Here is a 14,803-nt window from a genome sequence, read left to right as displayed (position 1 = left end):
GATAAACTTCATGATGATATTGGTCTAATTTTTCATGTCATATTTTTGCAGTTGAAGCCTCAGACCTAGAAGATGATAAACTTCATGATGATATTAAAGCTGCAGAAAAACATACAGCCCTTCATTCTGCTCTATCAGAACTTGCTGGTGATTTTGATGGGGAGGCTATGTTCTTGCAGCGATTTTTTGGTGCAAGACTAAAAGCTGTAGTATCCACAGGTTCATTGAAGCTTGATCTTGCCCTTGGAATTGGAGGATTACCAAAGGTGACCAGTAGCTTCTTATATACTAAATTCTGTTTGACATCTATTTATAAACAAAGCAACTACCAAGGGTTAAAAATGCTGGCATTGTAGTATGATATTTTGTAGTCCCTGCTCATGCATAATGCATTTGCATTTTTTATTTTACCTGTTTGGTTTTATGGTCCCATTCCTTTTATCTGTAGTCGAGGGGACACACTATACTAAGGTGGCGTTTGGTTCGCTAGAATCTAATGGAATTTGAAGGGATTGGAATGGTCATTCCGTTGACTAAATTCCATTCATGTGTTCGGTTCATTTTATGAGTTCTAGTATGGAGCTCCAATTCCAGATATGATGGAATTTACAGTCCTTGGGTTTTGGTAAGGAACTCCAATTCCATTTCATCCAATCTGTTGAGAAAGATTATGGCCTTGTATTTAGTCTAATCTATTCCATGCCACCATGACGATCGTCACCACCACCACTGCCACCACCATCATCACCGCTACCACCGTCTCCACCACTACCACTGTTGCCGCCACCACCACCACCACTGCCTTCCCCATCGTCGCCACCACCGCCACCATCGTCACTGCTGCCACCACCATCATCATTCCATCACCACCACCACTGTCAATGCTGCCACCACTACTATCATCACACGACGACCACCACCACTGTCTCTGCCGCCACCAGACCACCGTACCCGTCTCTGCCACCGTTGCCACTGCCAGCAATTATTATATTATTAATTTTATCATTAAATGACATATTCCATTCTGTGAACCAAATGCCACCTAAGAGATGGGACCTGAGTTCTTTTTTATTTTGGGTTTACAGTTTGGCCTACAGATTTGTATCAACTCGTGTTCTACTTTTCAGTTTCTTATTGGTATATATCACTGGCTTGGTTTTCTACTTTTCTCATTTTTCCCATGTTATATTCATGTTTTTTATTATTTAGGGCTATATCTTGAACAAACTAAAGCAGCGGCTTATCCGCTGCGTGATCAACATTATCATAAGTGATCTTCATGTGGAATCCCAAATCTATAGGTTCTTATCGGTGCTCCACAGCAATGGCTGTCTACATTGGATTTCATCCCATCTTATAATCTGAAACAGCCCGCAAGTTCTTATGCAGGTTGGGTGGGACCAGAGCGTTTTACTCGAAAACATATCGAGCGTCTTGACTTGTCAGTATATCCTGGCAATCATTTTTCCAGATAGTTAAAATGGAAAAAAATCATCAAGTCAGTTCATTTTTTAGTTGCTTATTGTGTAGACAAAACCAAAGGTTTGCATAATCATTTTGTAATTCGAGTTTCTGCGATTGATATATATATATATATTAATTGTATTTGTATAGGGTTTTCTTTTGAACTTGATAAGAAGTGGCCACTTTCCAAAACAACTCTTTTGTTTACAATTGTATCGTTAAATAATGGATGAGCAATTTCAAGCTTGGTGCTTTACTAGTATTAATGGTAGAATAGCAAGTGTGGGGTTTTATTGGAACTCATCTTTTCTGTTTGTCCTACGATTAAAGTTATGTTAATGATTTGTATTAGTCGGCGTTTTAAAAAGCTCATCATGATGGCCGTTGTCTGATGCCATACCCCTTGGGCACGCCATGGCCTGATGCCCGTTTTTTGATGGTTTTTTTACTTTTCAATTTTTTAGCTGTTCAGTGTTTTACTTTTCAGTTTTTAGTATATGACCTACTTCTATATGGGTCCTAGATTTAGAGGTATTTGGAACCATTGGTTGAACATTTTTTTGTTATGTGCTCTTATGATAACATTTTTTGTGAGCTCATTAAACATATATATATATATATTAATGTATTATTTTTGGTTTTTCTGATATGAATTTAAAATTTTCAATATCATTGACTTATTGAGTAATAGTAGAAAACATATGTATGTGTGGGTGTATATATATAATTATATTCAGATTTACCGACGTCTTGAAAAATGTCGTGGCTCCTAAGGCTTGAGGCTTGACCTCACCACCAAGTCATGCCTCTTGCCATTTAGGACCTTGGTATTAGTATACTTCAAGCATACAATTTGGTTTTGTATTGAACACATAACAACTAATCACGAAAATGCACATTGCAGGGAAGAATTGTTGAAATTTATGGGCAGGAGGCATCAGGCAAGACAACACTTGCTTTGAATGTAATCAAGGAAGCCCAAAAGCTTGGAGGTGCATAACGATACCCTTTAACTCTACAAATAAAATTTTCTGTCCCATATTATTGTGCTCACTTTTTTCATAGAAAAGGATAGAATAGGAATAGTGCTTAATTTTCCGTACAAAAATTAGGACAACCACCTTATCTGGGGTTACAATATATTGTTCCTTCTTTGGAGCCTCCAATAAAGGGGGGAGTTGTTGAATGCTGTTATTATTTTCATATGGTGTTTCTGTCTGAAAGCTTGATTAGAAAACCATAGCCTTGATATTTTCTTTCAACTGTGTAACTGTTCAACTTTGTGTTGCCCTTAGAAAAGTAAGAAGTCGTCCCAACATGTTTATGCTGTAACAACCCTCCCTTATCAAGAAGCAATTGGTACCAACATGTCATGAAGGATCTCGGCTAGGACCACAGGAAAATGCCCTATGAGCGCTTAAGCCAAGATCATTCGCCATTGTATACAAGATTCTAAGTGGAAGATCATGAGCCATTGGCGAAGGCTTGATAACTAGGGTAAATAAACGAGTCCGGTTGTGGAAGGGAATGGGGCGCATTGAGCGTTCCTCTCCTTAAACTAGGGTCCCCTTTGCAAACTAACTCAGCCTTAGGTGTCATCCCTTCAAAATTTCTTTATCGCAAGCAAATAGTCAAAGAGCTGATGAAAGAGCACCGTTTTCTCTTATTCCTGAGAACATCTTCAGAGCAGTTATTACAAAAAGACTAGCATCTCTAACAGGAAAAGCAAGCAAAGGCCTCCATTTTGGTTTGGGAGGTCTCCTTCCTTGATGAGAGTGAAAGGAAAATTAGAATCAAACTCTTGGAACTGTCTTAAGCCCCACCTCGGTAGCTCAGCGTAGAGCAGCCTCTTGTATAGTTCAACAGGTAGTCGGACGTGGGTTCAAATCCTGCTCGAGGGAAAAAACAGAGAGAGCAGCTAAAGGGTCTTTCCTCGCTTCTGTCTTTTTTTATAGATCAGTTCACTCTGTAAACGAACAGGTGGTTTTTAGCATGGAAACTATAAACCTTCGAGAGCAAGCTCACCCACTCTCCCCCAGTGGTTAAACTCTAGGATTTGAGAATACCTACGCACTTGTGTCAGTTTCAGGTACAGGCACCCTTTTGTTGAAGGTCGTTTGAGCTTTTCCTGGGTGTATGACATGGGTTACTTCAGCGCCGTAGCGCCTGGTACTCGAACATGGCTTGAGGCATTTTCTCTACCACTTCTTACCCTGAAAAAGCTGGGTCACCTTACGTCCTTGAACCGATAACCATCTTATTTGAATTCCATATTAAAGAAAAGTAGACATCTATGGCCTAAAACTACACGAGTGGATAAATTTACGGCTACCACTTCCCGATCTTTGTGAATTCTAGAGGAATGGAAAACGAGCTATGGATGTATAAAATTCTTTAGAACATAAAGGTCTCATTTGGTTTGTAGGACTGGGTTGGAGGGACTTGGAATTGAATTCCTTTCCAATCCCACTTTTGATTTGAAGGATTTCCAGGATTTGAAATCCCACAAACATAGGATTATGAAATACTATGGGGGTGGTTGGTATTTCACGGGATTTCGTAGGATTTGTATGTAACAACATTTTAGAATATGTTAAAAACATTTGTTTTGTAATAATCAATTAATAGAAAAGTAATTTAATATTTTTATGATTATTTATAAAAAAATTATAAATTATTTTAAAGAATGGAATTCAATTCCATTATAATCCTACAAATCAAACACATCAAAGATTCCAAATCCTTCCAAATCCAAATCATTCCATGAAATCCATCCCTCAAAACCATTCCATCAAACAATCACCTCCTTAGGGAATTCTATATAATGGTCAAACTAAATTATCTCCATTATCCAAGGAGGTCGGATGTCCACAAGTAGTTAAGACTTTCATTTTGGTAAAACCATTCATGCAAGTTGTAATGTTAACGAATAACAAAATTTAAAAAGATCACTCTTCCAAATAATATGTTCGTTCTCATCTAACATTTCCTTTGTCATTTTAAGACTTACTATGAAATCAGGGTTGTTAATAAGGCTGGATGGATATGATAATGAAATTGTAATTCTGTTACACGTTGCATTGATAGTTATAGGCATTCTGTTCAGGTGATGAGCGAAGTGGTTGCTATATTAGCATAAACCATGCATGTGTCAATAAGTCTGTTGGAATTAGCTCTGTACAATGAATCCTCATCATCCCTACATATTCTTATCACTAGCGGAAATTAGAATCTTGTTGAGACAAGAACTCCTAGAACCAAACCAAAGGGCCATTGGCTCAGCGGTATCCGGTAACCCAACCTTCCTGGAGGTCAAGGGTTCCAACCTCACCAAAGGTGAGGAGTGTGTGTGAGTTTGATTTGCTGTATATAAATATTATATACTTAAAAAACGAATAGAACCAAATCGGCTTATGGATCTATGCAGTTGTGGGACACAAAATTATCCGGTTGTTAGGGAAATGTTTCATTTTGGTAATGCAAGAGGTATACAAATGGGGTGATTCAGAACCACTATTCTGAAACATCTATCCTTCAACTTGTTTCATTTTAGTACTCTTCAATTTCATTGCTAATTGCTTTAACAATGAAAAACTAAAAACATCAAGTAGCAACTAGCACCCATTTTTACAGCACCTCCTTTATGCATTAAAGAAGCAAATTATACATTTTGATTTCTCTGACCTTGTTGCACATACGAGCTGTTTCTGGTATTTCCATCCATTTCATTTTTTTTAAGTAGTTATTACATTTGTTCTAATTACAGATTACATTTAATTTCTCTTTTAAGTTTAGAAAGTTCTTTCGATAGGTTATTGCGCATATCTAGACGTGGAGAATGCACTGGACCCTCTTCTGCTTGAATCTGTTGGTGTAAATACTGAAAGTCTTCTCATCTCACAGCCAAATTCTGCAGAAAATTTGCTGAGTATTGTTGATACTCTCACAAAAAGTGGAGCAGTTGATGTGATTGTTGTGGATAGCGTAAGGGATTATATTCTTTGGTTAATAACCTTATATAGTACTACAATTTCCACAAGGAGCTCCACTAATTCTTAGCATCTTGTCATTCTTTAGCTCCTACTCACAGAAAATCATGGAATTGCATAGTATTTTACTTCTATCTATTCTGATTTGGTATATGACTATTCTTTGGGGTAAATTTGCTTATTTTTGCTATTAGCACACACAATACTCTAGTTTTACTAAATTAGCTAGTTATATATTCTTTTCTCCTCTCCAGATTCACATCACTACAACAAATGGGTCTTTTAGGATGCTCAACACCTTGGACGTCCTAATAGGGTACTTAATGAGACTTTAAGTTCATAGGACCAAAAATTTTGCGTCCTATTTAACGTCGTTACAATAAGTTGTTTGGACGAAGTTAGGCGATCTGACAACTTCTATCGTCGTAGCTGGACAACTTAGTAGAACACAAAAAGTCGATTGTCATATTAGCCTTTTTATAGTACACTTTTGAAAAGTGTCTTATTAACCTATTTATATACAGGACACTTTTCAAAAGTGTCCAATAGAAAAGGCTAATAGGATGATTTACTTTTTGTGTATTATCAGGTTTTCCAATTTCGTCGATAAAATTAGGTCGTGTAACTTCCTCCAACCAATTTATTGGAATGCCTTTACATAGGATGCACAATTTATTATTCTATAAACTTAAGGTCTTTAGGACGTCTGAGGGTTCAAAAAGACCAATTATGTTCATGCTATGTCACCTTTTTTTGTTCCTTTTTTTTTCGCTCTCCTACTTTATTCTAATGTGATCTACCATTAGACTTGATTGTTGTACACCGGTGGCTTGATGTTTTTCCTTTGCTCTCACACAAAAAGTATACTTGCTTTGAATATATGATGGACTACAAGCAAATTTTAATCCACTAGTTTGATATGTCACCTTGCAAAAGAATGAAATATTCCAATTATACCTCAATGAAACAAAATGATGCTCAGCTATTTCACTTCCATTGATAGTGAAGTTAATGGGACTCTTAGCTGTTTGTGCTTGGGTTGGGGTTTGTGTGCATGCGTGCTGAAAAATAATTCTAGCTTTATGCATCTGTAGATGGTGCTCACATTCTTGTCACTTATTTTTCCTGCATGCCAGAGTAACCAAACCAAACGAAACGAACAGGGCATAACCCACACCGAGGTAGGGTTGGAGGGTGGGGGGTAGGATGTATGTGGACCTTGCCTTTACCCAAAGGGTTGAGATTCCTCTATGCCAGAGTCTAGTGTAAAATTTCTATTTGCTTTCATATAATTTGGAACAGAAAAATTCTCCTTTACAAGTAAATCCATTCATACTGATGGGATGCGCCACTAGATGGATTGATGGCAACAATCCTGTTTACCCAAGAAAGATTGTGAAGATGTGTTTTTCTTGATTCATTTAGCTCTCTGTGGCTTCCTTTTAGTTTTCAAAAAATTTCCTCTAAGGTTGTGAGATCATTTGAAGAGTTTTGATCAATTGAAATATACTAAGGAATCAACCTTGGATACAAGATCTTAGAAGGATGTTATTCATTTTTCAAAGCTCTTGGATTATTTCAGCTTTTATGGCTTTCTGATGGCTTTCATGTTAGCTGCATTATTGTTGTCATTAATGCCAGTAAATTTGTCCTCTATTGTTTGTTTGGGTTATTTGATATCCTCATAAGCAATTTCAGAAGGTATATAGTGACTGTTTGAAAGGGGTAATCAGGGTCGAACCATCAGAAGGCAACTCCATAGCATCTACTATCCCTGAATGGTTGAAATATAAATCACCTGTCCTTAAACTCCATGCCGTTTCCCTGTCCCACCAATTGACCCCTGACACATCATTACTTTATTGAAGAGTGGGTATAAAAAGATAATTAAATAATAAATAAAGCAATGATGTGGCAAGGGGACATGGAGTTTGGGACAGGTAATTTGTATTCCTAATAGTTGGGGATGTTGGTGGAGATTACCCTTTGATTGCTAATTATGTACTCCCTCCGTCCCAAAGTAAATGTCCACAATAGAAATGGCACACAGTTTTAATTATTACACTTTTTAAATAACCAAATGACAACTTTACCCTTTATTTATTTATATCTCTTCACAACTTTTAAATAATTGTGCATTAATTAAGGTTAGATTTGAGAATTTAGTTATCTAATTGTGAAACTGGACACTTATTTTGGGACAAACATAAATAGAAATATGGACATTTACTTTGGGACGGAGGGGGTAGTTTTTTTTACTATTTTTTGTGCATCTTATTGTTTTCTATTCCTGTTTACTTAAATTGCATGTACAGGAATTTATTTGCATTACTTGTCCCTTGCTGTTGATTTTTTGAGGTTGACCCTATCTCCATATGCAATTAGATAAGCACACTTATTATATCTGCTGTTGGTTTTCTGATCTGCTTTTTTTGGACACCATTGACTTCACTTTTTGTAGGTTGCTGCACTCATCCCCCAACGTGAAATTATGGGTGTAATAAGTGACAATTTCGTTGAAACACAATCACAGATAATGACACAAGCACTCCGCAAGATTCATTTTTCATTATGTCGTTCAGAGACTCTTATTATATTTATAAATCAGGTTATTGTCTAGTTATTAAAGAAATTTCATCAGGTATATATATTGTGGTCAACGGAATTATAGCTGGTTTCTTTTACTTGTTTCTAGGTGAGATCAAATGTAAAATTACGTCAGGAAGGACTTAGAAACGTAAATGAGGCTACCTGTGGTGGAAATGCCTTGCCATTCTATTCTGCTGTACGAATGAGGATTGCTAGAAAAGGACTGCTCAAGACTCAGGATAAGGTAAGAAATTTTGGTTCTATTTATCTGCAATATTTTATTTTTTAAAGCTGTTGGTTTGAATTTTCATACAAGTATTTGGGCCATAGGTGTCTCCTACAAACGTGTCTAAAACCACCACAGTCGTGCCTCTCTCAATATCCATGGTAGGGGAACTCCGAATAAATTGAGAGAGGGAAGATGGCGGTAGTTTGGACACATTCGTAGGAGACCGATGGCAGTGCCTCTGACGCCTCAAATCCTAATCGGGTGCCATTACTTTCTTTTGATACTACTAAGTTTTGTATGCGAACTAAATATAACTTTATTTCTTTCATATATTGCTATCACATCAGAGCTGTAACATCAACAGAAACGTACTCAATAACTTATAATACAACAAGATTTGCTATTGATTGGAATGGTATTGCTTCATGCTATCCTTCTTTACTCCTTCCTTGAGATACATACATGGAATACGTAAGCTTTAAGCATAGTTTTAACATAAACGTGAGAGGCGTCCGCCTCGTGGTGTCCAAAAAACGTATATGAGGCGGCGCCTCATAAGGGCTGGTTGAATCGTATGCCTTAGTTGGTTGAGACGTGGACAAAGGCAGTGAGGCGGTGGGCGTTGGAGAGGCGTCCGACTGGGTGGATTTATGCCCTTATCTTTTTCAATATGCTGATCACTTTTTAATTACTTTTGTATATGTTTTTACTATGACATATAATAACTGCTTTATTTTGTTTTTTTAAGTTTCTACATCTTTTATATATTTTTACTCTAAATAAATAAAATATTTAGTAAGTTTTGTATTTGTTTTATTTTTTTGTTAGTAAATTTTATATGTTTTTACTATAAATATATTATATGATTATATTTAATAACTTTTATATTTGATTTATTTTGTTATTTTAATTTCTTAATTGATTTTCTATATGTTTTTTAGTTACTTAATCCAAGTCATTTAAGGGAACAGATATAGTGATTATGGAGATTATGGTGTAGCTATGCAATCTATGTTTCCGCTTCGAGACATATAATAAGTAGGTTTATTGAATCATGGGCTTTATACTTTGCTTATTTGGTATGGAAATATGAAAGTATGTTTTTGTTAAGCGTTATGGATTTATGAATTTTGTTGTTTTATTTTTTGTGGCTTATGCTTCGACCACCTCGAGGCTTACGCCTCACATACATAAGAGAAAAACGCCTTGAGGCTCGTTTCCGTTTTTTAAAACCTTGGCTTTAAGCTTTAGTGAGTAGTTATTGTTTCATGCATAAACAATCTTCATAATACTTACCAATTTGGAATAATAGTTCACTAAAACTCTTTATCATGCAAAAAAATACTCTTGAGATCTCACTTGCAACATGTAAGTATGCCATACTTGCCTTGAGGTATGCTAACCTCAGGGTCCAGAAAGGCTGCCCCATGAGGTCCATTTGCAAGACGTATCTTCATGCAATATCCCGTACATTGGATATTTATGGTCATACATAACATGGATAAAACTTTCATGCCTTATGTGTAAAACACATCATAACATGCCATCATACATATAGCTTGGCTATAACATATCCTCATTTCATGTAAAGCAAACATGCCAAAACATCTTATCAAATTCTTCATAATGCATAAAATACATTTATATAGCATATATGTATCTCTGTAAATCTCATAACCAAACGGACACAGTATTTCCATCAGGAGGTGGGGTCGGGGGTAAGATATATTCAAACCGAACCTCTACCCTAAATAGTAGAGCGATTGTTCTCTGAACCCCTCCCCCTGCGGCTTGTGAAAAATGTGAGAAAGAGAGAAAGACAGATACGAAAAATTATGGAAAAACTAGTTTAAAGTAAATAATAACATACAAATAGAAGCAGTTACAAGAAAAACAAGAGAGTACCTGTAGACAATCACGTAGCGGATGTGGTGAATGTCTTAAGTTTCTAGTTAGTAATTGGTCCTTTTGTAAAGAAAAGCGTAGACGAGGAGCCACCGGTCCCACAACCACCATGTAAGTGGTGGTGCCCAAGTTAATGGATGCCCACCATCCCAAAGGCCATTTTATGCTACCACTAGGCACCATCACTCAAAAAATTGGGAGGCTAAATTAGCATATCAGAACGTAAATTTGAGTTTTAATGTTTAATTACGTTGGAACACAAAAACAAGTGTTCCGTAAATAATTGAAATTGGAATTGATTTATTAGTTTTTTGGATTGTAATTTGTAACTGTAATTAAATTTGATTTGTTTTGTATTACGATAATTATTTTGTGCTACAAATTATGGGTTTTACTTTTCAGTTCTTAAATTGCTGTTTTCTTATGCTATCTATTTTTTCAGGTAACTGGGCTTGGTATATGTGTAGAGGTGATGAAGAATAAACTAGCACCCGCAATGAAAAAGGCCGAACTAGAGATTTTATTCGGAAGAGGCATATGCCGTGTATCTGAGGTCCTAGAATTGGCTTGTCAACACGGGGTTGTTCCGGAAGAAGGGAATTGTTACTTATTAGATGGAGAAGTTGTCAAGGGTAAAATACAAGCCGAAAAGTATTTGATTCGGAACGAAAGGGTTTGTGATGATTTGGTCAAAACTCTAAGAAGAAAGTTGTTTCGTATCGATCAAGATTCTGAATCATGATCCTTGCGTGTTCTTGCTCAAGTCCAAGAAACGTAGGTACCCTTATAACTTGTATAAATTATTAGTCAACGTTTTTAGAAGATAACGAAATTTGCATTAGTTCCTGTTTAGTGTAATACATATTTCTTTTTCCTGAATCAATGTTTCAAAGTTTCAAAATTTTCTGTTTCCTACAAGTTTTGACCGGTTTTTGTGACACGGATGCCAAGTTTATTGTTCCCTTCGTCGTAACCGTTGGAAACAGGTATGCACGCTATTAGATGTTGAAAGATTAGTAGGTTCCTGGTCGAAATTGGTAGAAAATAAAACCAAGTTTGCCTTATGTTTAGAGTTTAGTGTAACAGACCATTTTTTCTGAACCACTGTAACGAAGTTTCAAAATTTCCTATTTTGTACGAATTTTGACAGGTAAACTATTGTTCTTGTAATATATTATGACGTGAATTTTCGCCATAACCCCTTCATAAACGGGCCATGGAAACTTCAAATCAAGGAAAACAGAATGTGTGTTGCTCTGGAGTTTGAAGGCCAGAACCTAGTTCAAGGTATGTATGCATATACTCCTGGAAACTTCAAATCATTTTTGTGAATTATGTTGTGATAGTATTATTGAATTTATATAGTTATGTTGTTATTATGTTTATTTGTTATTTGCATTTATCAAACACTCATTTTTAATTTAACACTCTTTTATTTAGCACAAGAAACAAACTGACAATTTATCCAAAATCACTTGATCTATATAACTCATAAGATCACTTGTGATTTTACACTAAAACGGCTGAATCATATGATTTTACACTAAAGTAACTTGTAAAATCACATGTGATTCATGCGACTTTCAGGCACCCTTGCATTGATTGTATTTCGCAATAGCATGTAAAATCACATGTGATTTGACCTTTTTCTTGTTCTCTTATTTTGACCCTGTTTTCGTTTAATCCTCCTCTCTCTCTCTCTCTCTCTCTCTCTCTCTCTTTATATATATATATATATATATATATTGGGTGAGAATACTGAAAAAGGAAAGAGCTGAAGAACCACAAAAAACGGATGAATATATATATATATATATATATATATATATATATATGATTGGAGTGTGTTGAGTTAACCAAGAACATTTAAATTACACCAATTTGTTGCCTTTAGACACAGAAATGAAACCCTCCAATTGAAGCAGCAAAGATAATGAATCAACTACTTATCAACTTGATTGAGTTTGCCTAAACCATTGCAATTAGCACAAACAATCTGTGTCTGGTCCTTCCTAGCTGCATTTGCCCTCAACGTCGCTCCCGATTTCCTCACAAACCCTGCACCATCGCACTCCGGACACCTGCCCCACACACACATCAAATTATACACCACGAGATTCGATCAATGCTGAACCCTCAGGATCAGTCGAAATGTATGCAAGTCGACCGGGACACTCACAGATATTAAAATGAAAAAAAGAAGATTCAATGTTGGATTGTTAAACTTACGTGTCTTTGCGGGAGAACAGTATAGGGAATGCGGTTCCCAGAATTGCAACTGCGGCTGCACCTGCAATTAGATAGGTTGTGCCGTCGGAGGAGACATCTCCAACGGCCGCAACCACGGTCAAAGATCCTCTCTTCTGGTTCATGGTCAGAGAACCAAGTCTAGGTGCACCCAACCTGTAGCCATGGATAGCGGGTTTGTTTGAAGAGGAGAGAGTTTGTAGAGGAGAAATTGCAGCCATTTTTGTGGTAGGTTCATTTTCACATGAATTTGCAGTTTTGTAGCATGGATCATAGTCTGATGTCCATAGATCTTTTGGGTTTGTGGATAAGGATATAAAATCACAACAAATAGATATTTGTTTTCCAGCAGATAAGGATGGACCCACACTCAAATCAACCTTTTCATTACCCAAGTGTTTTGGGCCTTTTGCAACATTGCATGTAGTAATGGCCAAAAACCGGTCTGGCCGGTCCCAAGATTTCTTATAACCGGTTATAACTGGTTCAGCGTAAAAACCGGTCTGGGGCTGGCCTGGGTCAGTCCCAAGATTTCTCATAACCGGCTATAACTGGTTTCGGCGTAACCGGTCCGGTCCGGTCCTGGTCGAAGACCGCTCAGGCTAGTTTATCACCGGTTATGGGCCGTAGGTCCCGGTCTCACCCTTAAAAAATATTTTTTTTTAAAATTTTTTAATGATATATATTTTTAATACATTATTAAATTTGTTGTACGGGCCACTCAAATACACTTTAAAAATACGTTTTATTATGAGAATTGTGAACGTTTTTTGTGAATTGAGAACTTGGTATGTAAACCTCTCAACCTTGTTACATATTTATAGTGTTTAGAGGCCAAAAAAATACAAAAAAGGGTAAAAAACGGCTAGTTAACGACTATATTTTTAAAAAACGATCATTCTCGGTCACATAACCGGTCCTGGTCCCATAACCGGTCCCGGTCCCACAAATCCGACAAAAATCATAACCGGATGTAACCGGCGCTCCCATAACCAGTCCTCACCTGTCCTGGGCCGGTCCGGTCGTTGGTTGGCCCGGTTCGGGTCCTCCGGCGGTCCCTGGCCAAGCCGGGCCGGTTTGGCCATCACTAAATTTGTATGTTTTTTAAGTGGGGGCGAAACATCATGTGAAAAGGAAAGTTATAATTAAAAACGTAAAAGAAGATCTGAATGTTTGATTACTTTTAGTCTCATGCGCACCCATGAATTGTGTTTAGAAGGGAATTGATCAGGTGCATCTTTGTGCACCTCATTAGTATTGACATTCAATTAGGACTGGTTCAAGAGTGGAGATCACTTCTTATGCTTCTCACTATAACTTTCCTTTTTATCGGAACCCAACCCTTAAGGTGGAAGGTTATTTTTGTGTTATGTTGCTCTGACAAACGGGTTACTGTAGTAAAATCGGATTATTAAATGATAAAATGTCAAGTTTATTAATAGACTCGTCTATATAGTTGATCGAATAAGATGTGAGTTTCATTAAGTTTTCGTTGTTATTAAGTCATTATTAAACAATCATATATAAGTGACCGAATAACTTGAGTCCCATTAAGCTAACAGACAAATCCTTTGGGATTGTTTACCAAATTTTCTATCAAGTCATGTATGGATAAATTTGTTTGTCTTAGATAAATTGGTGGTGTTGTTTACTGTTTACACTTTTATCTGAACCAACAATCTGAATGACATAAGTGACCAATTTACCCATTGGTATGAATTATGTGGTGTTTGATAAATTGATGTTTGTTTTTTAAGCCAAATGATATTTCTAAAATACAAAAGTGCCTTCAAGCTACAGATAACATTCTATAACAAAGAAAAAAGAAATCGAAACTGTCGAATAGTCAGAGAACTGCTTCTCGAGGTATCAGCGACGATGAAGACGGTGGTAATTCTCGGAAAAAGCTCCAACGGTGCTTGAAAGCTTCAAAAATCAATGTGCAAGAAAGAAGGTCGAGATAAGGAGTTGCAAGTCGAAACCGGCTATGGTTTTTGAAGGTCGAAATTGGTGGTGACGATAGAGATGAAATTTGGAGACGGTGATTATGGAGATAAAGGAGGCGCATTTGTAATCTGGAAGGAGGCGTGTCTCAAATATTAAGGGTAGGGATGTCTTTTTTCTTTATAGCTAAATGAGGATAACATAAACATATACATATGTGCGATTAAGCCGCAAGTGTAGACAGTCTAAAAGAGTTGTGCGAATAAGCCAATCACACCATTAAGCTTATTAAGCCGCAACTAAACACCCCCTTAGACTATGTTTAATAAACTAGTTGATAAGCTAGCAGAAAGCTGATAAGATAATTGATGTTTGGCAAAAACTGACTGATAAGCCAGTTGAAAAATGTAAAATGACCAAAAGGGATATGTTAAAA

The 14,803-nt window shown here is 36.7% G+C and overlaps 2 protein-coding genes across 2 annotated transcripts; one reads left to right on the top strand and one right to left on the bottom strand.

The window, feature by feature from the left end:
- The first annotated feature begins 33 nt into the window (after window positions 1-33).
- On the top strand, window positions 34-11,310 carry LOC112518368 (DNA repair protein recA homolog 2, mitochondrial). Its single transcript, XM_025126034.1, has 6 exons — window positions 34-266; window positions 2,369-2,456; window positions 5,276-5,448; window positions 7,915-8,061; window positions 8,149-8,286; window positions 10,619-11,310. Exons 1-6 carry the CDS (start codon window positions 168-170, stop codon window positions 10,916-10,918), a joined length of 945 nt encoding a protein of 314 aa, XP_024981802.1. The 5' UTR covers window positions 34-167; the 3' UTR covers window positions 10,919-11,310.
- A 713-nt stretch (window positions 11,311-12,023) lies between these two features.
- On the bottom strand, window positions 12,024-12,672 carry LOC112518379. Its single transcript, XM_025126048.1, has 2 exons — window positions 12,406-12,672; window positions 12,024-12,257 (listed from the first exon to the last, which is right to left on the bottom strand). The coding sequence occupies exons 1-2, from the start codon at window positions 12,642-12,644 to the stop codon at window positions 12,119-12,121; spliced, it is 378 nt and encodes a 125-aa protein (XP_024981816.1). The 5' UTR covers window positions 12,645-12,672; the 3' UTR covers window positions 12,024-12,118.
- Window positions 12,673-14,803: the final 2,131 nt, after the last annotated feature.

Source organism: Cynara cardunculus (genome assembly GCF_001531365.2).
Source record: "Cynara cardunculus var. scolymus isolate 2C chromosome LG 9, CcrdV1, whole genome shotgun sequence".
NCBI classification, from domain to species: Eukaryota; Viridiplantae; Streptophyta; class Magnoliopsida; order Asterales; family Asteraceae; genus Cynara; species Cynara cardunculus.
Note: the sequence above shows the minus strand (reverse complement) of the source record. Positions and strands in the feature narration are given on the sequence as shown.